Source organism: Schistocerca cancellata, chromosome 4, assembly GCF_023864275.1.
Source record: "Schistocerca cancellata isolate TAMUIC-IGC-003103 chromosome 4, iqSchCanc2.1, whole genome shotgun sequence".
Lineage (NCBI taxonomy): Eukaryota > Metazoa > Arthropoda > Insecta > Orthoptera > Acrididae > Schistocerca > Schistocerca cancellata.
In genome coordinates, this window is record NC_064629.1 from 550,974,260 (window position 1) to 550,999,041 (window position 24,782).

Consider the following 24,782-nt stretch of genomic DNA (forward strand, 5'->3'; position numbering starts at 1 on the left):
AAAGTGTAACACGTGCAAAAAAGATAAACCTTCTGTGTGAAAGCTTAGCTTCTCTTGTAGCTTATTAATCTTAGAGACAAATATTATTTGTGGAAGCTTTGCTTTCCTTGTAGCAACACTATGTGTATTAATTTAAACCATTAACTTTTCCTATTTGTATGTTCGCACTCCTCAACAATGATGTTGCTGACTAAATCACCCGTCCTATAATCTGAATATCTGCTGTCATGGGCTGGTGAGATCACGTGACATGAGCTGTGACTGGCTTATAAAAAATGCATCACATTCTCGATTTCAATACTTCAGAAATTAACATGCGGTGTTTGATGGAACTCGCATTTATACATTCATAACATGAAAATATGCAGCGTACATGTTGCTGCACATCAAGGAACTTTCCAGAACGTGTTTTTCCCTCCCGGAATTTCATTTTCTAAAGTGCCGGAAAATTCTATGCCATTGTATAAAACCATAGCCATTCAAAGGATTGATAAGTATTACAGTTCCGAGGGAAAGTATACTGTCACTTAACACGGAAAGAGTGTATTTTCGCCTGGGAGAAAGTGTATTTTTAACCAGGATATCTGGGAAAAATCTGGGATTTTTTTTCTTTGTCTGCGTATGCACCCTGGACATATAAATTTAAAAGGTTGTCACGCTACATGAGTGAAGACAAAGGAATTTTTAGTTCTTTGAAATTGACTGTTAAAGTGCTGATTTTTGTTTGGAATGTTTGTTTTTCCAAAAACTTCAGAACTTTTTTCTTATGAAATGGCCTTTGTTTTCTTTGTTTGGCTGCATTTAAGCTTTCAAAAATTATTCTGTTGAAAATTAACAGAATTAACCTCCCCCCCCCCCCCCCCCACTTTCTTTGCAATTAGAAGTTAAAGAATCTCCAGAATACTAATTTTGACCTTTTGTGGGCACTCATAGCCCAACAACAACCCACGCTCGACAACGCTACAGATAGAACTGACAAGGCACTTAGCATAGAAGTAGAACCGAACATATGGCAACGCAATTTTAATGTTAGGGGAAGAATTTTGGCATCATCGGAAAAGCATTACAGATTTGGTTTTGCGATCACTATAGCGCAGAGGGCAGGTGCTAAAGGCTACAGTGACAGATGCCCACGAGCGTAAACAGACTAGAATTTTAACCGCCACAGAGGAAGCAGCAGTGCAGGGAAACAAACCCCACCTCCATTTCGCTGGGCAGTAGCCTACAGCAGAACTGACACATTGTCACAGGGATCGCCGATTCTTCTTGTGTTGCAAGGGTCATAATCAAATTCTGTGACGGACCAGGATTGATAGCTTCACTTATTTCAAAAGAAGAAAAAATGAGCAATGCATAACAGGATGCATTATTCGGGGATGGCTACCACACAATTGCTCATTGAAGTTAGCAGAGCATTGTTAACAACATAGTTCAGGCCTAATCTCTAGCAGTATTTGATGCAACTACACCTAATTTGCCATGTTAGAACTTTCCACATTATACTGTCTTTTGAGCTTTAGCTAACAAACACACACATTTCTTTCCTATAAAATGCTTGGTCCCATGGCCGAGTACTACATTGCATTACGTGATGTGTATCTTAAACAAATCATTCAGCTGTCCATATTGGCATGGCACCTGATCATTGAACACATTGATACATTGTTGCAGTCATACACTATATTTTGCAAGTAAATTCTTGCGTACGTTATCTTTCCAAATGGGGTTTCGTCAGATGATGTACAATGCCAGTAACTGCTTCGATATTATATGCAGAAAATAAAGCTCTTTCAAGCTATTTCTGATAAGTAGCTCATCTGGATACAATTCACTATGAAACAGTGTCTATTAAGTAATTTTGTGTTTCCGCCATTTGAGGCAAAATTCGCATCTATTTGGCATTTATTGCAAAATGTGAATTTTTCCAGTGCCCAGTTATATTAGTTTAACCTGTGTAGAGTTGTAGTTTACACTACTTTGCGAAAAAACAAGGAATGATGAGTGATTCAATTACAGCATGGAGGGAAATTTAGTAGATACTAGATATCTCGTTTATCATCTAAGGAGCACATATAGAAAAGGGCTGATTTTGTTTTTCTTTTTTCCCAGGTTGATGTGTTGTGAAGCTCCTTTTGTCAGTAAATAAGCCATATCTCTGTTTTATACAATATGAAAATCTGCTGGACTGTTTCTCAATGTAGACACCTTGAACTGTGTACCTGATAATGGTGGTGCACTATTCTGCTATTACTAAGGGTGATGCAATATTCATTATGTTTATTTAGCGTACAACCCAGTTAAAAAGTGAACAAACACAGCAACATTTTTCGATAGTCATGTGCTCATCATCTGGCTGTCCATTTCTATCTCGTCTCACAATTATGATTGGGATGAAAAGTCCTTGTCTTAAATTTGTTTTCATCCACTTGGATCCTTTCAGGTATATTTCATTACTATTTCACTCCCTCAGTGCCTGCCAATTTTCAGCAATGCTTTTTATCCTCATTCACTTTTGTCCTTCCAACTGACTTAGCACAATAGCATTTACAGTGTCACTATTGCATAGTGCCACGTGAATGCATCAAGTTACTGAAAGTTCCTTCAATTGCAAATAATTGTTAATAGTTACCACTGGAAAATGTGTGACATGTTACATTACACTGATATTAAAAAAATGTCCCTGAAACAGTTGATAAATACATTATGGCTGTCACCAGTTTGTACATTAAGTACATGTTCAAATTTGTCCTGTTGGAATGCTATTTCCAAGCCATCAAATAAGTAAACTTTTCTTTCCTTGTTGATCACATGTATCTCATAAATCGTCCTCAGTTTCTTGCAGCAGGTTGCCTGTTTCATACATGCACTTGGCTAGTACTGATTGACCTGACCATAATTCTGTAACCTAAAAGTAAGGAAGTTAATTAATTAATTTACTTTTTTAAACAAGACAGTATTACCAAAATAGTGAAGAACTTTACTGGAGAGTTCCAAAAAGAACCAAATGAGGCTCTCCAATGTACATGTTTTGTGTCAACAGATGTAGAAAACTTGACTTACAAGGAGAACATGGCAAGTACTATAACCTGATTTTCCAGAAATGTGGCTCGTGGAAGAGGGTCAAAATAAGCAAACACATGTCATGGCTTATCTGTAGATACTCGTCTATTTTTGAGAAAACGATGGTCAAAGTTCTTGAGGTACTTTATGTGCCTTTTAGCGAGTAAATTGTTCAACTGGAGAGGTAGCACAGTGGCTACCGTTGCAGTTTCACACTTTTGCACCCTGTGTTCAAAACCCAGTTATTATTTTTATTTTTGTTTTTCATGTACCTGCCCTATCCGTAGAAGATTACGACACAGTGTTTTCCATTGTGTATTGAAGTAAAGTTGTCCTTAGTCATCGACTAATTCTATGCCTGGTGAATGAATTTAAAAAATGAATAAGAAAATTATTTCAAATAGTTTTTGATGAAATTCCGATAGTGTATCTTGATTCACAACCAACTAAAAGTGCCTGTTTTCAGTAAAGTGATCTGTTATGTGTGATTTTCTACGAAAGTATTGCCAGCACGTGAAATCTTCAGCAATGTTAACGACGTTTCTTTCCGAAGTGACATTCATATTGTAGAAAATCTCCCTTTGTGCGATGCTTGTGGTTTTTCAGAATTTCTCTGCTTTGAAGATTTCTATGATCAGTATTATGCAAAGGAATGCACCTTATCTTCCTGAAGAATAAACATAAGAATAAAATATAAGACTTACTATAAGAGTTGATATAAGAATGAAATATAATATGAGAATTTTAAAAGATTGTAACCCCTGAAAATACCATACATACACATATTATATAATAAATGTATGACATTTATTGTGAAACCCAGTTGTAATTTTACAATGAATATGACACCCTTGTTCCCCATAACTTGATAAGAAACATTCCTGTAGTAATCTTCTACAGACATTGGTAGATATATGAAAGAAAGAAAGAAATAAAATAAAATAAAACAATAATTGGATTTCGAACATGGGGCGCAAAAGGGAGAGGCCACAACAGTAGCAACTGTGTCACTATTCTGGCTAAGATATTTGCGCACTAAATGTCACCTAAATTAAATTGAAAACTTCGATTGCTGTTTTCTCAGAAGCAGTCTAGTATCTTTGGATAAGCTGGGACATGTGTTCGCTTTCTTTGACTCCTCTTCCACGGAGTGACGTTTCAGGGAAATCGGGTTATGGCACATGTCGTGCTGACATTGTTAGTTGAAGGCCTGGAAATACCAACCCGTCAGGACATTATTAAAATGTGCTTAATGTACAAATGGGAGACAGCCTAAACAGATACGTCAACTGTTTAATCACTTTTTTTCCAGTGTAAACATGATAGTCATACATTTTCCAGAGATAACTATTAAATTAAGTTTTGAAATTGAAGGGATGTCAGTTATTTGGTGCATTTTCCTGGCAGTGTGCACTAGTGTCACTGTACAAACTGTTGGGCTAAGTCAATAGGAAGGACAATCAAATGTAACTGATTACTGAAGACTGGTGGGCACTATGGAAATCAAATGGTAATCCGATGTACCTGAAAGGACCCAAGTGGCTGAAAGTAAATGTAAGATGAGAACTTTTTGTCCTAATCATTTTACTTCATAGCTACTGTGTGAGATGAAAAACTTTTTGCAAAATGGTTGTATTTAATGATTGCTATTTCGCATGTTAGGAGGACACTGTTTAATAGTTTAAAAATTGACAACCAGATTATGAGTCTATGACTCTTGAAACACATTGCTCTCTGTGTTCATTATCTTTATGTGGTCATGTACTAAATAAATATTATGATTGACTTACCGATTCCTACTTCTCATTTGTGAGGTGGATGATATTAAAGTGATATAAAATTGCTTGCTTATCGAAGGACAAGCTAATAGTATTTTCATTCAAGTGGAGTATTTCTATAATTTACAGAATCCCAGACGTGATGAATCTGAAAATAGGCTCACACGATTTCTAGAGTCGGCCACTGCATTTTACTCTGCACTTCTTCATGATGTCTGTTCTGCTTTCGATCTAGAGCTACCGTTTAGAAGGTAAAGTAAAATAATTGTCTTTCACATGCAGAAATAACTGTGTTGTTGAGCATACACTAATTGTTAAATTAATAAATTTGTTGTAAATTTTGAGACTCTAACCTGCTGAATGTTACTGTAGTTCGTATAATACTCGGTAATATTGTAGACTAATTTAATTCACACAGATTTTTGTAACTGAGTAAAAATAAGATAAAATTTAGTTCATTTAATATTATTTGTATTTTTGACTGAGGAAGTGCATTTTAATTGTAAAACTGGGGTGTCCTATGTCATATTGAGAAGTAACAGCTGTGATCTGTGGAACATGGGAATAATTAACCTGAGCATTCACAGATTAGAACTTTACTACACCTGATGATAGATCACTAGGCTTGCAAAATTGCTCATAGAGAGATGAGCATATAAGGCACACAAATGTTACACAGTTTAACTAATTGATTTATACTAACAGGCACACACACACATGAACTTTCATTTTTCTAGACAATCCACTTCAAGGATTGCTCATCTTACTGAACACTATGGGGTATGGAGATCCATGGGATCTTTGTCTTTTGCTTTTGGGCTCTGTACAAGAGTATGTTGTTTTCTGCCCCCATCTGTCTGTGACACACATGGACCAAACAACAGGTTCACTATCTTTTGCACAGGTTACCACTAACAAAGGAACATACTGTTGTTCTCAGTGTATTGTCGTGATTTTTGGTGTAGTGGATTACAGGAAAGAACCACAAGAACCATTTATCAGAATTCAATGGGAATAATAGTTCTAAATTATTTTGAAGAGCATGAGTCTGCTGTGTGGTTGGGGAGCATGTGTGTACTAAAAAAAGTGATAATGTAACTCAAAAGGTAATACCGAATGAGCTGGTGCAGTGGCAAGACACTAGACAAACAGTCAGGAGGAAACCAGAATTAATCCCCCATCTAGCCATCCAGATTTCAGTTTGGCGTGGATTCCTTAAATCACATGAGCAAATATCAAGATAGTCCCCCATGTCACATTTGCCAGTTTGTGGGAATGTAGCCTGCCTGCCAGTCAGGCACTGTAGGTACTATACTGTATGTCTGGGAAAGAAGTACTGGACATTCTTAGGCCAGAATTTTCATCTAATAACAGGCTTGATTCTCCCCAGTAACAGTTGGGTATTAATTGTCAATACAATACAGATATGGCCATTTGGGAAGAGGGTTGTTTGTATCAGGAACAATGGATAAATTTTAGAGCGCTCTTTAGGCTTGATGAGGGCTAATGTTATTAGCACAGAAGCAGACGCATGTGAGTTATTCAGAGAAATGGCAGCAAAGAGTACAAACAGTATAGAGATTGAGGTTAACTGGCATAACAGAGAACATTTTCTAAACTAACATTGATCAGAAACATGGTAGAACACAGGTGGACTGAAATGCTATCCCTGATTATTTATTGTAGTCTCAGCAGTGGTGTTGTATAGGAGACTTTTATCAGTTTTCCTAGACATGTGGTATTTGGGCTAGAGCAATTTAAGTATATGAAATTCGCACAAAAGGCAATTATTGAAAGGGGGAAGAATTATTTTAAGTGGGAGTGAGCTTGAGCTGCCCTGGTAGACATGAGACACTTTCAGAAATATTATCTAGCTATTTGCTGGAGAATTCTTGCAGTACCAGTGTCAAAGGACAACATAACCAGCAGTCCTAAAATACATGATACTGTTTACAAATGAAAATAATAACTACCAAATGTAACTTGGTAAGACTAAGTTGTCTCTTACCACTTGACTGTCTGCACAAATTTGAGAAGATTCATACTAGACAACATAGCTGCTAACTGAGGGCTTTGTTGCGCAATGCCTGATCATACCCAATAGGATAATTGTGTGTTCTTTTGTCTCATCCTTATTATTAGACGGCATGAAACTAACTAGTCCTTTCAATGCCTTCTGCAGCAACTGTAAACAGGAGACAGGTGGAGCCATCTACATCTACATCTACATTTATACTCCGCAAGCCACCCAACGGTGTGTGGCGGAGGGCACTTTACGTGCCAGTGTCATTACCTCCCTTTCCTGTTCCAGTCGCGTATGGTTCGCGGGAAGAATGACTGTCTGAAAGCCTCTGTGCGCGCTCTAATCTCTCTAATTTTACATTCGTGATCTCCTCGGGAGGTATAAGTAGGGGGAAGCAATATATTCGATACCTCATCCAGAAATGCACCCTCTCGAAACCTGGACAGCAAGCTACACCGCGATGCAGAGCGCATCTCTTGCAGAGTCTGCCACTTGAGTTTGTTAAACATCTCCGTAACGCTATCGCGGTTACCAAATAACCCTGTGACGAAACGCGCCGCTCTTCTTTGAATCTTCTCTATCTCCTCCGTCAACCCGATCTGGTACGGATCCCACACTGATGAGCAATACTCAAGTATAGGTCGAACGAGTGTTTTGTAAGCCACCTCCTTTGTTGATGGACTACATTTTCTAAGAACTCTCCCAATGAATCTCAACCTGGTACCCGCCTTACCAACAATTAATTTTATATGATCATTCCACTTCAAATCGTTCCGCACGCATACTCCCAGATATTTTACAGAAGTAACTGCTACCAGTGTTTGTTCCGCTATCATATAATCATACAATAAAGGATCCTTCTTTCTATGTATTCGCAGTACATTACATTTGTCTATGTTAAGGGTCAGTTGCCACTCCCTGCACCAAGTGCCTATCCGCTGCAGATCTTCCTGCATTTCGCTACAATTTTCTAATGCTGCAACTTCTCTGTATACTACAGCATCATCCGCGAAAAGCCGCATGGAACTTCCGACACTATCTACTAGGTCATTTATATATATTGTGAAAAGCAATGGTCCCATAACACTCCCCTGTGGCACGCCAGAGGTTACTATAATGTCTGTAGACGTCTCTCCGTTGATAACAACATGCTGTGTTCTGTTTGCTAAAAACTCTTCAATCCAGCCACACAGCTGGTCTGATATTCCGTAGGCTCTTACTTTGTTTATCAGGCGACAGTGCGGAACTGTATCGAACGCCTTCCGGAAGTCAAGAAAAATAGCATCTACCTGGGAGCCTGTATCTAATATTTTCTGGGTCTCATGAACAAATAAAGTGAGTTGGGTCTCACACGATCGCTGTTTCCGGAATCCATGTTGATTTCTACATAGTAGATTCTGAGTTACCAAAAACGACATGATATTAGAGCAAAAAACATGTTCTAAAATTCTACAACAGATCGACGTCAGAGATATAGGTCTATAGTTTTGCGCATCTGCTCGACGACCCTTCTTGAAGACTGGGACTACCTGTGCTCTTTTCCAATCATTTGGAACCTTCTGTTCCTCTAGAGACTTGCGGTACACCGCTGTTAGAAGGGGGGCAAGTTCTTTCGCGTACTCTGTGAAGAATCGAATTGGTATCCCGTCAGGTCCAGTGGACTTTCCTCTGTTGAGTGATTCCAGTTGCTTTTCTATTCCTTGGACACTTATTTCGATGTCAGCCATTTTTTCGTTTGTGCGAGGATTTAGAGAAGGAACTGCAGTGCGGTCTTCCTCTGTGAAACAGCTTTGGAAAAAGGTGTTTAGTATTTCAGCTTTACGCTTGTCATCCTCTGTTTCAATGCCATCATCATCCCGGAGTGTCTGGATATGCTGTTTCGAGCCACTTACTGATTTAACGTAAGACCAAAACTTCCTAGGATTTTCTGTCAAGTCGGTACCTAGTATTTTACTTTCGAATTCACTGAACGCTTCACGCATAGCCCTCCTTATGCTAACTTTGACATCGTTTAGCTTCTGTTTGTCTGAGAGGTTTTGGCTGCGTTTAAACTTGGAGTGAAGCTCTCTTTGCTTTCGCAGTAGTTTCCTAACTTTGTTGTTGTACCATGGTGGGTTTTTCCCGTCCCTCACAGTTTTACTCGGCACGTACCTGTCTAAAACGCATTTTACGATTGCCTTGAACTTTCTCCGTAAACACTCAACATTGTCACTGTCGGAACAGAAATTTTCGTTTTGATCTGTTAGGTAGTCTGAAATCTGCCTTCTATTACTCTTGCTAAACAGATAAACCTTCCTCCTTTTTTTATATTCCTATTAACTTCCATATTCAGGGATGCTGCAACGGCCTTATGATCACTGATTCCCTGTTCTGCACTTACAGAGTCGAAAAGTTCGGGTCTGTTTGTTACCAGTAGGTCCAAGATGTTATCTCCACGAGTCGGTTCTCTGTTTAATTGCTCGAGGTAATTTTCGGATAGTGCACTCAGTATAATGTCACTCGATGCTCTGTCCCTACCACCCGTCCTAAACATCTGAGTGTCCCAGTCTATATCTGGTAAATTGAAATCTCCACCTAAGACTATAACATGCTGAGAAAATTTATGTGAAATGTATTCCAAATTTTCTGAGTTGTTCTGCCACTAATGCTGCTGAGTCGGGGGGTCGGTAAAAGGAGCCAATTATTAACCTAGCTCGGTTGTTGAGTGTAACCTCCACCCATAATAATTCACAGGAACTATCCACTTCTACTTCACTACAGGATAAACTACTACTAACAGCGACGAACACTCCGCCACCGGTTGCATGCAATCTATCCTTTCTAAACACCGTCTGTACCTTTGTAAAAATTTCGGCAGAATTTATCTCTGGCTTCAGCCAGCTTTCTGTACCTATAACGATTTCGGCTTCGGTGCTTTCTATCAGCGCTTGAAGTTCCGGTACTTTACCAACGTAGCTTCGACAGTTTACAATTACAATACCGATTGCTGCTTGGTCCCCGCATGTCCTGACTTTGCCCCGCACCCGTTGAGGCTGTTGCCCTTTCTGTACTTGCCCGAGGCCATCTAACCTAAAAAACCGCCCAGCCCACGCCACACAACCTCTGCTACCCGTGTAGCCGCTTGTTGCGTGTAGTCAACTCCTGACCTATCCAGCGGAACCCGGAACCCCACCACCCTATGGCGCAAGTTGAGGAATCTGCAGCCCACACGGTCGCAGAACCGTGTCAACCTCTGATTCAGACCCTCCACTCGGCTCTGTACCAAAGGTCCGCAGTCAGTCCTGTCGACGATGCTGCAGATGGTTAGCTCTGCTTTCATCCCGCTAGCGAGACTGGCAGTCTTCACCAAATCAGATAGCCGCCGGAAGCCAGAGAGGATTTCCTCCGATCCATAGCGACACACATCATTGGTGCCGACATGAGTGACCACCTGCAGATGGGTGCACCCTGTACCCTTCATGGCATCCGGAAGGACCCTTATGCACACGGAATGCACATTGGTTTTCTTCCCCTCTCTTGCTGCCATATCCCTAAGGGGCCCCATTACGCGCCTGACGTTGGAGCTCCCAACTACCAGTAAGCCCACCCTCTGCGACCGCCCGGATCTTGCAGACTGAGGGGCAACCTCTGGAACAGGACAAGCAGCCATGTCAGGCCGAAGATCAGTATCAGCCTGAGGCAGAGCCTGAAACCGGTTCGTCAGACAAACTGGAGAGGCCTTCCGTTCAGCCCTCCGGAATGTCTTTCGCCCCCTGCCACACCTTGAGACGACCTCCCACTCTACCACAGGTGAGGGATCAGCCTCAATGCGGGCAGTATCCCGGGCAACCACAGTTGTAGCCTGATCGGGGGATGCGTGGGACGAGCTGGCCGTCCCCGACAAACCCCCATCCAGACCCCCACAGTGATGCCCATTGGCAACAGCCTCAAGCTGTGTGACTGAAGCCAACACTGCCTGAAGCTGGGAGCGAAGGGATGCCAACTCAGCCTGCATCCGAACACAGCAGTTGCAGTCCCTATCCATGCTAAAAACTGTTGTGCAAAGAACGTCTGAACTAATCTACAGAGAGCGCAAACAAATCGACACTAAATTTAAACAGTTATTAAAATACGAGATTGCCTAGTAAATGCAGTAATGCTGCCACTTGTGCACTGCTGACACACTGCTCGGCGGCGGAAGGAGACTACGCGAATTTACACTATTCAGGTACTAAAACGCGATGCTACAACTCTCAAATACTATAATACGCCCGAAATTTATGAATTAAACAATGCAAGTACCAAAAACACGCAAAGAAATTAAGAATTAAACTATGTAACAAATGAGTGAGCTAGGAGTACACGACTTGCTGCTGCAGCTGCTTATCCAACGGCGCCAGGGAGCCATTGTGTTTTATAGCCAGCGTTTCCTAAGTGTAACAGGAAGAATTCTGTCTCTCTGAAGTAATGAGTCACATAATTGGTGGTTAGTTTGCTGCCTGCTGTTATACCACCAGTGGTGTCCCTGCACTTGGTTGAACTGAAACACACAAAAGCTCTTATGTAATGGTCATTTACCACCGTAATAAGGTTTATGATTTCCAAGAATAGAATGTTACCACAGAACAAAACATGTGAAAATGTGACAAAAATCTTTAGAAATTAAATGTGATGGCCCTCAGTCCATGCTTAAAGGGGGAAGAGAGAAAAAATTATCTTGAAGGGTTAACAGAAATTATTGTTACTGTTCAATTGATCTATTATATTTTGTCTCTGCAAAAATATATACCTTTAAACATATAGTCTTCCCTGTTCCTTCCCCATTACAACCACCCTTCTCTTTCCATAAATAGAAACTGCATATACAGGGTGTGTTAGAAAAATGTACACACACTTTGAACTGTCATAGAGAATTTATTTCTTAATGTACAAGGTTAAATTTCTTGCAAAAAGTAAGACTACATTCAAATTTGAAAAATAAGTGTAATTTTTGGCCAAAATGAATGTTCCAAATGATGATTAAAGCAAGTGTTCAAAATGGTGGCCTTCAACATCAATACATTTCTGTATAAAAGTCACGATGATTCCGTACTTCACCTCAAAGTGTCGAATAGGATTTATGCATACACCACTTGAAGTTCATCCCAAAGTGTGTCCAGGTTATGTGGTTTATGATGGTACACCACACCTTTTAGAGTATCCTATAGTCAAAAATTGAGCATATTAAGGCCAGGAGAGCAGGCAGGAAGCCACATTGATCCCTTGGTTTCTGCAACTTTGCCCTGGTACATTTTGATGTAGGTATGCTCACACATCCCTACAATACTGTGGAGGGGCGCCATCTTGTTAATAAAATCTGTCATTACCTTACATTGCATGAATGGCAGGGAAAATGTCATCAAGCATTGATACATACTTTTCTTCAGTTGTTGTCCCTTCAAACTGGAATGGCCCAGTGAGCCCGTTAGGAGACAAACTGCACAACATATGTACACCAGATAAATTTGCAGCCTTTTTAACAGTACTGTGGGGGTCATCTTAAGCCCAGTACCCACCTTTATGGCTGTTGACAGTCCTGTTAAGTTTAAATTGTGCTTCGTTCAACAAAACAATGCTGCCCCAAATCTCTGTTCACATGTAACCATCTCCTGAACACATTCACAAAATTGTACCTGGCAATCTGCATTGTCGTCGTTTACCCTTGGAATGTACATGTGAATCTTGCAAGGGTTGAACATAAATGTAGATGCTAGATAAGCCTGCAGGTTGTACTGTTGTGTTTGACAACAAACGGCATCTGTGCAATGTCCTCAGTACATACAGTTGTGGTCAGAACAGTGTTCTTTGTAGTTGTGAGTGCAATATATTGGAGCTAAGTGAATTTGAATATGGGCAAATAGTTGGTGCTCATGTGGCGGATACTTCCATAACGAAGACAGCCCAAGTGTTTGATGTTTCAAGAGACATTGTATCAAGGTTTATACTGCATACAGGGAAAGTTGAAAAAGATCATCCACAAAGTAATAATGCAGACAAAAGGGTGTGTTATGTGATCGTGACAGATGGTCATTGAATAAGATTGTGGTGAGAAATAAGAGGATGACAGCTGTAAAAGTCACTGCAGAACTGAATGTCACACCCACAAACCCTGTTAACACCGAAACAGCACAAAGAGAGCTCCATAAGCAGGGAATTGCAGGGCTAGCTTGGAATTCTGAAACCACTTATCAGTGATGATGCAAATACCCGTAACAGAAAAACATGGTGTCAAAACCACAGGACCTGGACTATGGAGCAATGGAAGACTGTCATTTGGTGGGATGAGTCTTGTTTCACACCGTTTCCAACTTCTGGCCAATGACCATTTTTGCTGATTAGGCCCATCCCATGGTACAGTGTTTGTTCCCCAATGGTGATGCTGTGTTCAAAGACGGCAGGCCCCATCTTCACACAGCTCACATCGTCCAAGGCTAGCTTTGTGAGCACGAGGATGAATTGTCGCATTTCCCCTGGCCAACACAGTCACCAGATCTCAGTATTATTGAGCGTTTGTGGTCTACTTTGTAGAGAATGGTGTGAGATTGCTATCCACCTCCATCATCATTGCTTCAGAATTATCACTATTTTGAAGCAAGGATGGTATAAGATTCCCTTGAAAACCATACAGCACCTGTATTTATCCATTCTGAGATGGCTGTAAGGTGCTTTGAATGCCAACGGTTTTTCTACCACATATTGCGTTGCATTTTTAGTGATTTCTTATTTTTATCCACCCTGTAAATTTCTTCAGAATATGTAGCAGACTACTTGTAGTTACCCCACCCTCCCATGACCCTGGCCTTGAAGATTTGTTTGGTGAACACTGAAAGTACCAGCACCTTAACTGTGGATTCATCACTTGTAGCCGTGCATTGTCACCCTTTCAGCCTTTATGCACGTCCCACACTGTTCCATGAACTTCAAATTTGTCTCGTGAATGTGTAATAATTAATCTTGATGGTGGATCAGTCCAATATTCATGTCACCACTGTGTCTGCACTGCAGCAACATTCTCAAACTACCAGTACCACTTAATAGCCTGCTTCCACTCTTGAAAGCTCAAACGTATGTTCCCCATGTCAGTGTTACTCTGGGTTCCGTAGCTAGATCGATGACTCTGCTACCACCTGTTGGAGAAACATTACATTAGTTTTCGTGGAAATTTAACATTGTAGGTATCAAAGCAAATTTTCTATGACAGTTCAAAGGGTGTGTACATATTTCTGATGCAAACTGTATATTAATCGACTGCTGCCTTATAAGTCAGAAAAAATTAATACTGAGCAATCCAAAATGAATCTAAGGATTACAAATAGCTTTAATTATTTAATGCATAGCCGTGCATTGATAAGGATTTCAGAGACTGGAAAAGAAAGTTAAAAATCAGGTTGTTGAGTAAGCAGAGTGAATTGGAAGCCAATGACTGTGTGGTGAGGAATTGGTGAAAAGTTGTGTGTCATTTTTTAGTGATGAGGCAACCTTCCACAAAGTAGCAAGATTGGCCAGTAGACATTCAAATATGGAGTACATGGAAGCCTTCATGTGTAACTGAACATTAGTGTGACTCACTGAAAGTTAAATGTGTTCCATGTGGTGGCTGCACAAACATTGTATGGTCCATTTTTCTTTATTGATTGAAGAGTTTCAGCAAATATTTTTCTGGACGTTCTTGAGCAATGGATGATGCTGTAACTTGATATGGACTCCATGGCTTGCATCTTTCAGCAAGGTGGGTCATCTTGACATTCACATTTGGGGGTTCCCATATTTTTTAATCATTATCTTTCAAGTTACCGGGTGTTCCAAAGGGTAAGTTGTAATGGACATAATGATGTTCGGTTTGTGGGGCGGTCAACTGTGCGGTCATCAGCACCCGTACAATGTCCCAATTTTTACACAGTCCAATCTAGCCACTGTCACAAAAGACGACGACGACGACGACGACGACACCCAGTCCCCAGGCAGAGAAAATCCCCAACCCGACCGAGAATCAAACCCGGGACCTCGTGATCCAAAGGCAGCAACGCTACCCACTAGAGCACCAGCTGCGGACGTAATGGACATAATGATGCTGTATTCTGCTCTTGGCAACCTAGTTCTGTTGACGTGACTCCCATGGATCTCTCTTTCATGGGGTTATGTGAAAGACCATCTGTATGTGCCTCTTTTGCCAAAAACAATTACATAACTCAAAATACACATTTATAAAGTGATAATGTCAATGTGTCTTCACTTGCTTCAGAATTTGTGGCACAAAATTATCATTTAGATATCCATGTGATTGAGGAGACACACATAGGACACCTATAAAGTATAAATATCAATTGTAATCACTATATTCATTTTGTGTTGCCTTGTATATTATTACATGTTGGGGTAAGGCTTGTGTAACAGCTCTCGGGTGAACTTCAACCTTCTCTCACTGTTCCAACTTTACTGGTTCATTTTGTAATATTAACTTATCATTAAGCAACCCTGCTACTTCATTGAGCCAGTGCAGGAACACATCCTAGATGCTAACCTGCTTTGCTGCAATGCCTACCTGGTTTGATACTGCAGTTGTTTTCACTGTAGCAAAGGACCAAGGGAAATAAAATGCAGCCTGACAATCGAACTCCAGAGAGAGACCCAACTTACGCGTTTATCAATACACATACAAGTGTCAAGAGGCAGAGTTAGTGACAGGCAGCTCCCTTTTGGCTGCACTAGGTGAACAACGTGGTGGTGGCACAACCACAGTTGTCAACACATCTCAGTTCCTGGAGATGGATTTGCTCCATGGGATGTTCTCAAATGACTTTTTCCTTGGCTAGGGAAAAATGGTGTGTCTGTGGGCCATGTGCTGGCCCAACTTATATGTGGTCATCTTTCTTCCACATGGTTGTATACAGCTGCAGCTCGTCCTCTAGTAAAGAGTGAGGCACCACTTCATTTTGTCTGCCTGGCTCAAATGCTTACTTTTGTGACCTTTGCTGTCAGTAGATTTATGCAGTGTCACAGCTTGCTAATACAGTTTTGACCTCTTTCCCTATGACTTCCTGAAGGTCGTTTAAACACACAAGTCTCCACATCTTAAAATTTTCAGCTTAGTGGGATCACATCCATATTCTGATGTTTGTAATTAGAGGGCTGTTACTACATCAAGTCACACTTTGTCAATTTTTCGTGTCCCAGAAAGTGAAATATTACTGCAGAGCATAGTTTTGGGTGGATAGGCTAGAAGAGGGGGATATAGGCCTGTATGGCTACAGTAGGTGGTCACATTTCTATTGTAAGACCTGTACTTTCCCACTTGTTATCCTTCCTACTGTTTAACTGGGTCTTATTTTAGTGGAGGAACACAAAATTCGAAATTGTTCCCATACCTTTGGGTAGTTTGCATATTTCCGAATTGTTGTAGTAGACTGTTGATTTCTTTTAAGTGTGCGGGGGTATTGTATTCTTTTTACTTCTAAATCTCATCTATAGTAAACATAGTTTAAGTGGCTTTAAATCTAAGGTGCAGCATAATCAAGAAAAATTTACATGCAAACACGTACGCATGCAATGACCCACTCCCTCCATCCACGCCCCGACCCACCCCACCCCACCCCACCTCACCTGAGTGTACTCCCTCCACCCCCCTACACACACACACACACACACACACACACACACACACACACACACACACACACATGAATAGATATTACAAGACTACAATATTTGTTTTTGGCTTCCCTGCTGTTTAGGAACGGCAGGAGCTATGCTTGTCCGAAGAAAATTCTTCCTCCTAAATCAGTTGCAAAACCCAACAAGAATTCATGTTATTACATGTGCCAGTACTGTTTAGTTCACCTGGGAGACCTGGCTCGTTACCGTCATCTTGGTCGCCAAGCTGAGCTTTTCTACAGGTGAGTAACATTAAACTTCATTGCATGTTATTTTAATTTATTGCTGAATATTAAGCTCAGTCTTGTCTTTTTAAACTTTATCTAATTTATATACTTTATGAAAGAAAGCTGATGGTGTGTGTTAGAATCTTAAATCCTTTGTAAATTAATAAAGCTCTGTTGTTCTGTGGCATTAATTTAGATTATGCATCAGTTGTTATTGCTTACGTTTTCACATATAATCTCGTGCCAAGAGTAACATTATCAAATCTTCTCAAATAGTAAATCGATTTACCTATTTCCACCCACTCAATGTCCCATTCTTGTTGGTTAAGATGATCAGACTGATGTGACTGTAATGAAGGAACAATAAATAGTGAGTAAAATTACTTTTATCCTCTCTCTCTCTCTCTCTCTCTCTCTTCCCAGTCAGCTTTAGGTCTTGGTGTTAAATTTACATCTTATTCTTTTTAGAGGTAAGTGCTTCATTTTCCATGCCCCTTAAAAGGATACAAGAATCTGTCTAAATCCTCAGTGTATGTCTTCTCCTGATAGAGAGCTCCAAAACCATTCTTCATTTATCAACACAAACCTAAAGACACTGTATCCACACTCAGTGAGTTTTCTGTGTAGCCTTTATTCACAAAACTTTTTTGATAAAATGGTGCTAATCATCTGTCACCTAGTATTTCAGCCAGTACAACACTGAAATTTTGAACACTTCAATGTACACAAAATCGTTGGGGGGAAGCATGCTATACCTTGAGGTGTCACAAGGTATTGTTGTCACTGAGTGCGAGATGATAGCAGTAAGGTGGTTGTTGAAAATTCCCACACAAAATGCAATATTGCCTCGAGAGAGAGAGAGAGAGAGAGAATTAGCACAATTCCAGATCTCCTATTTCCACATAGTCATTTGGAAATGTGTTTCACTTTCAAAAGTGTTTAGCAGTAGACCACAGGTGCTGTGGATATTTCCAGTACCATGAACTTGACAAAATTCACACAAAACTGTTGTTGTTTATGATCCCCTTATCACCTTTACATGTATCTAGGACAAGTCATGGTAATACAGTTCAAGAACATGCGTCAATAGCTTTTGGTAGTGATCTAACTTTTTTTTTTATTATTTCATTTCTCAGTAGTGATACAGGAAGAAAAATTCCTAACACAGAAGTATCCTCTGCAAACAGAACTGGTTGCAGGAACATTTACCTGTAGATCATTCACATAAAATAAACAGGACTGTGCCTTGTATGGAGCCTTGTGGGACACCCTGAGATATTGCTTTCCAGTCAGAATAATAATTTACCCCCTTTAATGTGATGATTACTCATTGTTTTCTGTTACATAAGTAGGATTTAAACAGTTGTAGAGCACTGTCCCAAGTATCATACTTGTCAAGTTTGTAAATAAGCAATGATTTACAGAATCAAAATCCTTCATTATAGGGAAGATATCTGCAACCTTATTGCTGTTGTGTAATTCTGAAAAAAAGTTTACTGCATCTATGATAATTTCTGCTTGCTTAAAACATAATTGAGTGTTTAGCTAATGGGAATATTTTACAATAAAATTTTGTATTTTGGTAACAGCAGCTGTCTCAAATATTTTTTATATGACTGGAGAATTGGGATAGAGCTATAGTTTTCCATCTCCTCTGTCAATCCCTTCTTGAAAAGTGGTTTAACTTCAGCACACTGCAGTACCCCTTGGATGGAGACCTTCAAAATATTGTTCAGTTGTTTTAGTGGGTGTTTAATGAAGTTTTCTACTGTTTAAATAACATACATGATTATTCGAACCCAACTAGCAGATTCTCTTAATGCTGATATTTTATTTTCTGTGTCCTGCATAAAAGCTTCATAAATTTTGTAAGATGTTCATCAAGCCCAAGGGCTTCTCTTTACTATGATGATCTGTTAAATTATCAGATTTTGCTACATTTGTGTGTGGTGCCCTTAGGTTAGTTAGGTTCAAGTAGTTCTAAGTTCTAGGGGACTGATGACCTCAGAAGTTTAGTCCCATAGTGCTCAGAACCATTTTTGCTACATTTGTAAAGGAGTCATTGAAGTACTCTGATATTTGATCATAATTTTTGAAAGTTTTTGGCAACAGACTTATCAATGAAACCCATTACCACATGTCAAGAGATTGCAAATTGGTGTAAATTGCAAGAAATTGATTTTTAAGTTTGTGTTCCATTTGCTTCCCATCAGGTGAATTTGGTAGATAATGCATCCTCAAACCACTGTAGTATAATTCTGACCCTGTGACATGCACAGTTTCCATGGGAGTCCAGGTGAATGCCCTCCATAGCATCATATGCTGCCATCAGCCTCCATCCATGTCGCAGTGCACATTTCGAACAGCTGTTCGCCTGGTAGAAGGCAGTGTATCCATACATGACCATCGACCTGCTGGAACAAGAAATGTGGTTCATCCAAGCAGGCAGAATGTTTGTTGAACCATGGTACAATCTCAGTGATCTCGTGCCCACAGCAGTTGTGATTGACAACGTCATTGGATTAACAGGAAATAATGTTAGTCATCTGCTTTGGAGGCCTATGTTCAACAGTGTATGCTAAACAGTGTGCTCTGAAACACGTGGGCGTGCACTAGCATTGTACTCTGTCATTAGAGTTGCCACAGTTCGCCACCTATCTTGCTTTAGAGAAAGGGGAGACGTTCAACCTCCGCATTCGGCACTGACGTCGAACACTTTGTCACCTACTCGTGGTTTCAATTTCCTTCAGTCACTTCCAACAGATGTTCATGATAGTAGCATGTGAATAGCTGACAAGCATCACAGTTTCACAAGTGGTCATTCCCAGGGGCTGGGCCATAACAGTTGCCTTTTATCAAAGTTGTTTATGTCTGTGGATTTCCCCGTTTTTGCTTCGAATTTGGCTTCAATGAATTCCTCTTCTTCTCTGCTCAACTTATACGTATACTTCTTTAGCGTATCACATGTTGTATTGCCATCAAGCTGTATCCAATCTCACAATGTGCATTGGTCGTAATGCTCTGTCTCGTGGTCATAGAGTGACTCCATAAGATGGTGGACCCAATGAAAGAATTGCTTTCCAGTATGTTGCTGTGTGTATGAAAATAGGTAGCAGCATAATGAAATATAAATTTGTAGAACATGATATAGAATGAAATGTGCCATTCAATTTTAGCTGTGCTATCAGGTTCCATCCTAACCAACTGCAAAAAATCGGGATATATATTCTGAAAGAAGCTGCTGAAATGTGTGACTATCATGATTATTAATATTTCTCTTGGACTATGCTACTTATTTATTTCAAAACAAAACTCAGCACGTGATAGGGTTTCCCTGCAAATCAGTGTTTAGGTATTTTTAAGCGAAATAATATATTGTCAAAACCTGTCTCATCAGTATGTTTTCCGGAAGAGTCTCCACATCTGTGACAGTTTGAAATTAGTTTGTGTGTTATCCAGAAAAAGGTGCTATCGTAGCTCGTTCATTGTCACAAACTTTACTTCTGTTTGGACTAATACTGAAGCTTATCAGAACTCAACACTTCTTTACCACATAATGTTTGTAAACTCTACTCGAAGGTCAACATCGCACCAGCTGTATGTTATGTCGGTTACACTGTTTTTTCTGCCGCAGAAATTGTTTCCTTAAGCATAAATAGTGGAAAATTTATAATTATGTTAACGGAAAAATGGATGTGAATTAACATTGTGAACATACGAATAAATTACCCTGTTATTTAGACTTACTAATGACCACACAACCTTTGTCTTATTTTTATGCCTTAAAACTATTTTGCTATTTCCCATTTGTTTTACTTCCTTAACAATTATTTTAAATATTAGTTTATAAAGTCTGAAATATTAAGGGAAATCAGTGATTATTTTGTATTTTATTTTTTTTATGCAGCTGCCTTTCCTTTGCACTGGAAATTATTATGCCCGTGATGATCCCCTTTAACTCATTTGACACTTTGCTGCACCAGGTCCTAAATGGATAATTTAATTGAAGGAATTTGTCAAAATTGGTGTTAGTTGAACTTCCTTTAGCTTATTACTAAACAGATTTCCTTTATCAAAATTTCTTTTCCATGTGGTTTTTTACACGCGTGCTCTTACCTATGTTTGCCAATCCAGTAAACAAAGCAGAATGGTCCGAGATTCCCATGTTCATGCAAAATTTACACATACATGTGTAGTTAGTTAAGATCTTAATGTAACCAGTCGCAGTATAGTTGAGTTGTTGACTGGTCCACATGGTACCGTTTATGAAGCAGCCATTTGGTTATAGCTGAGCAGCATATTTCAGCACTGAGTGGTCAACCCTGCTCTTTGTCAGTTCTTATGCTGACATTGACCAACTCGGATCTGGCCTTCCATCCACATCCACATCCTTACTCTGCAAACCACTCTGAAGCGCATGGCATAGGATACTTTCCATTATATGAGTACTTAGGGCTTCTTCCCTTTGCATGTCCATGTGGAGTGTGGGAAGAATGACTGTTTAAATGCCTGTGTGCATGATCCATATGAGAACGATACACAGGGAGTCATTCGGAGCTGGTTCTCAAAACTTTGCCAGTAGGCTTTCTTAGGATAGGTTGTTTGTCCAAAGTGTCTACTAGTTAAGTTTCTTTAGCTTAGTATCCTTGCCAGGCGACAATGATATGGATACAGATGAGCTAATGCGGGTCTCATGGCAGAGTAGTGTGCCAAGCAGCCATGGACTGTGCGCACAGTGTGTGATATGGCCAGAACTGGTGACACAGTTGTTCACTTGTTGGCAGCGATAGGTCAGGCTCGTTTGTTCTTATTCTGACATCGACCAACTTGGACCTGGCCTTAGCATCAAGCCTTGCTCTTGGTACCATATGCTAATTATTCAGTCATTCATGCTGCCCATGCTTTGTGTCTTTCTCCCTGCCCACCTCTATGTAGTGTTTGGACTCTCTGTTCCATTGTAGACTGACCCACAGGTTGAGTTTGTTTTCCTTCTCCTGCGGTCCAGCTTCCTGGCTTCCATAGTTGAGCCACTGCTGGCTGGTGTCGTTACATTTGTGCTGACAGGACAGTATCACGGTGTTGTCACACTGAGCAGATATAAAAGTGGAGACAGAGGATGTTTTTGCACTTATGATGCTTTTGTTTGTTTTTAAATCCCCATAGTGTTAGGGTTCATGGCCACCATATACCTGGAATTTTTGCAATGCTGGCGGGAACAGTTGTGCCTCTTGGAGTGGAAACAAAAGCTGCAGCAGGAGCAGATGCAAAACTGCTCAGATGGAATGCAGAATTGATCTGCTCTCTCATCACGCTGGTGGTACACCAAATGCCAGCAGAGGTGCCTTCCTCACCACCCTAACACCCTTTTCTGGTTTTGATGAGCCTGTGAATAGGTGGGAGAGTAGGCTGTGCCAGTTCTTGCTGCACTGCCAGGTAAGGCATGTCATCAATCCATCTGATAAGGCCGCTTGTTATTGTCCAGCAGTGCAAAATTAGATGCCTTCTACCGAATCTTAGAACATTAAGTTTGTAGACTTTGTCAGTTATTTATACAGTATTTTGGACATCAAACCCATGCAGTGGCAGTATGGTTGCAATTTAACCACTACCACAAGTGACGTGGGCAGCCATATGCAGCCTGGATCACTGACATGAAAGGCCTTTCACACAAGTGTCCCCCCAGTGTGCTACTTTGTAGGCAAACTCGCTGATTAGGGATGTAATCATCTGATTTGCACCTGCCCCCAGGGGCCAAACTGGGGCATTGGTCGTGTTTGACCCTTAGCCACAGTTGCTCAGATTTCAGAATCGCACGAACTTCCGGTGGTAGTGAAGGACGTAATTTATGACTGTTGGCAAATCTAGATACATGTGGTAAACAACTGCAGTTGCCCCATGGCGTTGGTCAGGTGACCTTGTCTAATGCTGAGCAGCCTTTTGAAGACAACATTGAGGATTCGAGTGCAGCAGTGACGTGTCACTGCCCATCTTCGCTCACGTCAAATTTGGTGGGTATAAGTAAGTGAAAGTATTGTGATGCCCGCTTGAGAAATTTTTTGTGTTCTTGGCATTGTTCTCCTTGTGCATCTGTTTCTACTGAATGGGCAAGTTGCCATTCCTGGCACAATTGTCATTTGGGGTGTATTAGACAGGATTGCCTGCGTGTAGATGCCACAGGTGGGGTATTCCATAAAGTAGGCCACTGGGCATCAATCTGTGGCAATCCGTGAGCCACAGGACGATCGTCGGAGGCACCAGTGTTTTCACTGGACTTCGTGGCTATCTCCAACACACCACAAACATTACCCCTGCACATTCTGCTATCATTGGTCATGGTTGTGGATGGGTGACTGACTGAGTTTCAGGTAAATACATGTGCAATGGTCAACCTAGTTAACTTATGCACATACGGGCTCTTGGGCTTCATCCCATTGCAGGGGCCATTCTCTGTCTCAGCATGTTAAAAGAATGTGAAATGGCAACTTATGTTGTTGGTGGTTAATTCACTGTTGACGCAAAATATTTTTGGGCTACACTTTTTATTTATTTCACTTCCAGATAGTTGACAAAATTTGTTTAGTATTCTAATCAGCTGTCATATCCTGGCATAGCATAGAGGAAGCACACAGGAACTTAAATGGGGGGTTGAGGTCAGTCTGCAGTTCCTGGGTGATTAGGAGCAAATGCTGAAAGAGAAATGTCAAGAGATGGCAGGTGACTGCACGGATCGGCACCAAACACTGCCACAGGTCACCTATGAGAGGTGTGGATTTTTGGACTTGATAAGGATACTTGTAGGAGACCTGAGGAACTCAGGGTCTGAATAGTTGCATTCATACTAAACTACTACACTGAAGGCAATCACTAAATATTAGAAGAAACAAAGGATTCAGTTTTGGCCCAACAGAAGTCAGTATCTGAGTCCAAGGGTGTGCGAGCTACTAGAAGTGGCAATCAAAGTGAGAAAACAGACTTAAATTGGAAATTATCCGAGGCTGGCATCAAGTGACATGGAGTTGTTGCCCAAACATTCTAACTGAGAACATGTCTGAATACAAAAATCATGGGTTTTTAAAGGATTGTGGCAGTGCAATGTTTCTCCCTGTCTGTAGTTGGCCTGCTAATCCACTAGCACTTTACAGATACTAGTGAATCTGGCGTGTTGTTCTGCACCTCCATGACACCTGTAGCCAACTACATTTAGGTCCTTTCCTTTCTACTTCTCTGTAGGCAGGGTTATTCCTGACCTTGACACTAACCAATTCCAGATTTTTCTAGGAATAGTGTTCAGCTAAGAGCTAAACATCACTTCCTATCCTAGTATGGCTAGTTTTATGTCGCTTTGCTCCTCCCTAAGGATGAATACTTCTCCCTCAGGAGTGAGGACCACTGTTCCATCAATTTTACTCATTTCCAATCTCACACTAACCTGTGTGAATCCGCTGCCATTTATGTTCTCTGGAGCAAGAATCATGCTTGCTACATGTGCCAAGACATACCTGTTTGTGTCTAATGTGTACTGTTGCACCTTACAACAACATCTAGATTGTGTATGGAGTTAGCAGTTAATTCTCTGAACTGAAACTTCCACCGTGGGACAATTGCCCTGAGTGTCTGAAATTCGCAAGCTCCTCCCATTGCTGTTTACCATGTGTAACCTAAATGTTACCATCTACAATTGCCACCTGCCTTATGTCTCTGGTTTCCGGTCTTGGACAGCTGTAGCTGGCTTCCAACATCCTCAAGCTTAACAGTGGATAGCTCAATAAGTCATCAATACATGATAGAGTTCCCTTTAAAGATTCGAACTCTGTGCTATGGTTGTACTGTCTGGGTTGTTTGAGAATACCTCAGGTAAAACTGAAAATTTTGAAGCCCATTCTCCCTTAAGCCATCAGCAGTACCTCATTTTTGTCATCCACGCCCCATTCCCTTCACCATGCATGATTTGGTGTAGTGTACATTTTTCTTACTACATGCCCAGCTCAGCCTTGTCCAGGAGGTCTTCCGACTTGCCAAGGAGGA

General features: G+C 40.6%; 1 protein-coding gene across 1 annotated transcript in view; it reads left to right on the forward strand.

Annotated features, from left to right (window-relative positions):
• Positions 1 to 24,782, forward strand: part of LOC126184558 (nonsense-mediated mRNA decay factor SMG7-like) — a 211,830-nt gene that overhangs the window by 65,841 nt on the left and 121,207 nt on the right. The window contains exons 8-9 of the mRNA XM_049926985.1: positions 4,968 to 5,089; positions 16,611 to 16,772. Of these exons, the coding sequence (XP_049782942.1) occupies positions 4,968 to 5,089; positions 16,611 to 16,772 (284 nt within the window). The remainder of the gene's footprint in view (positions 1 to 4,967; positions 5,090 to 16,610; positions 16,773 to 24,782) is intronic.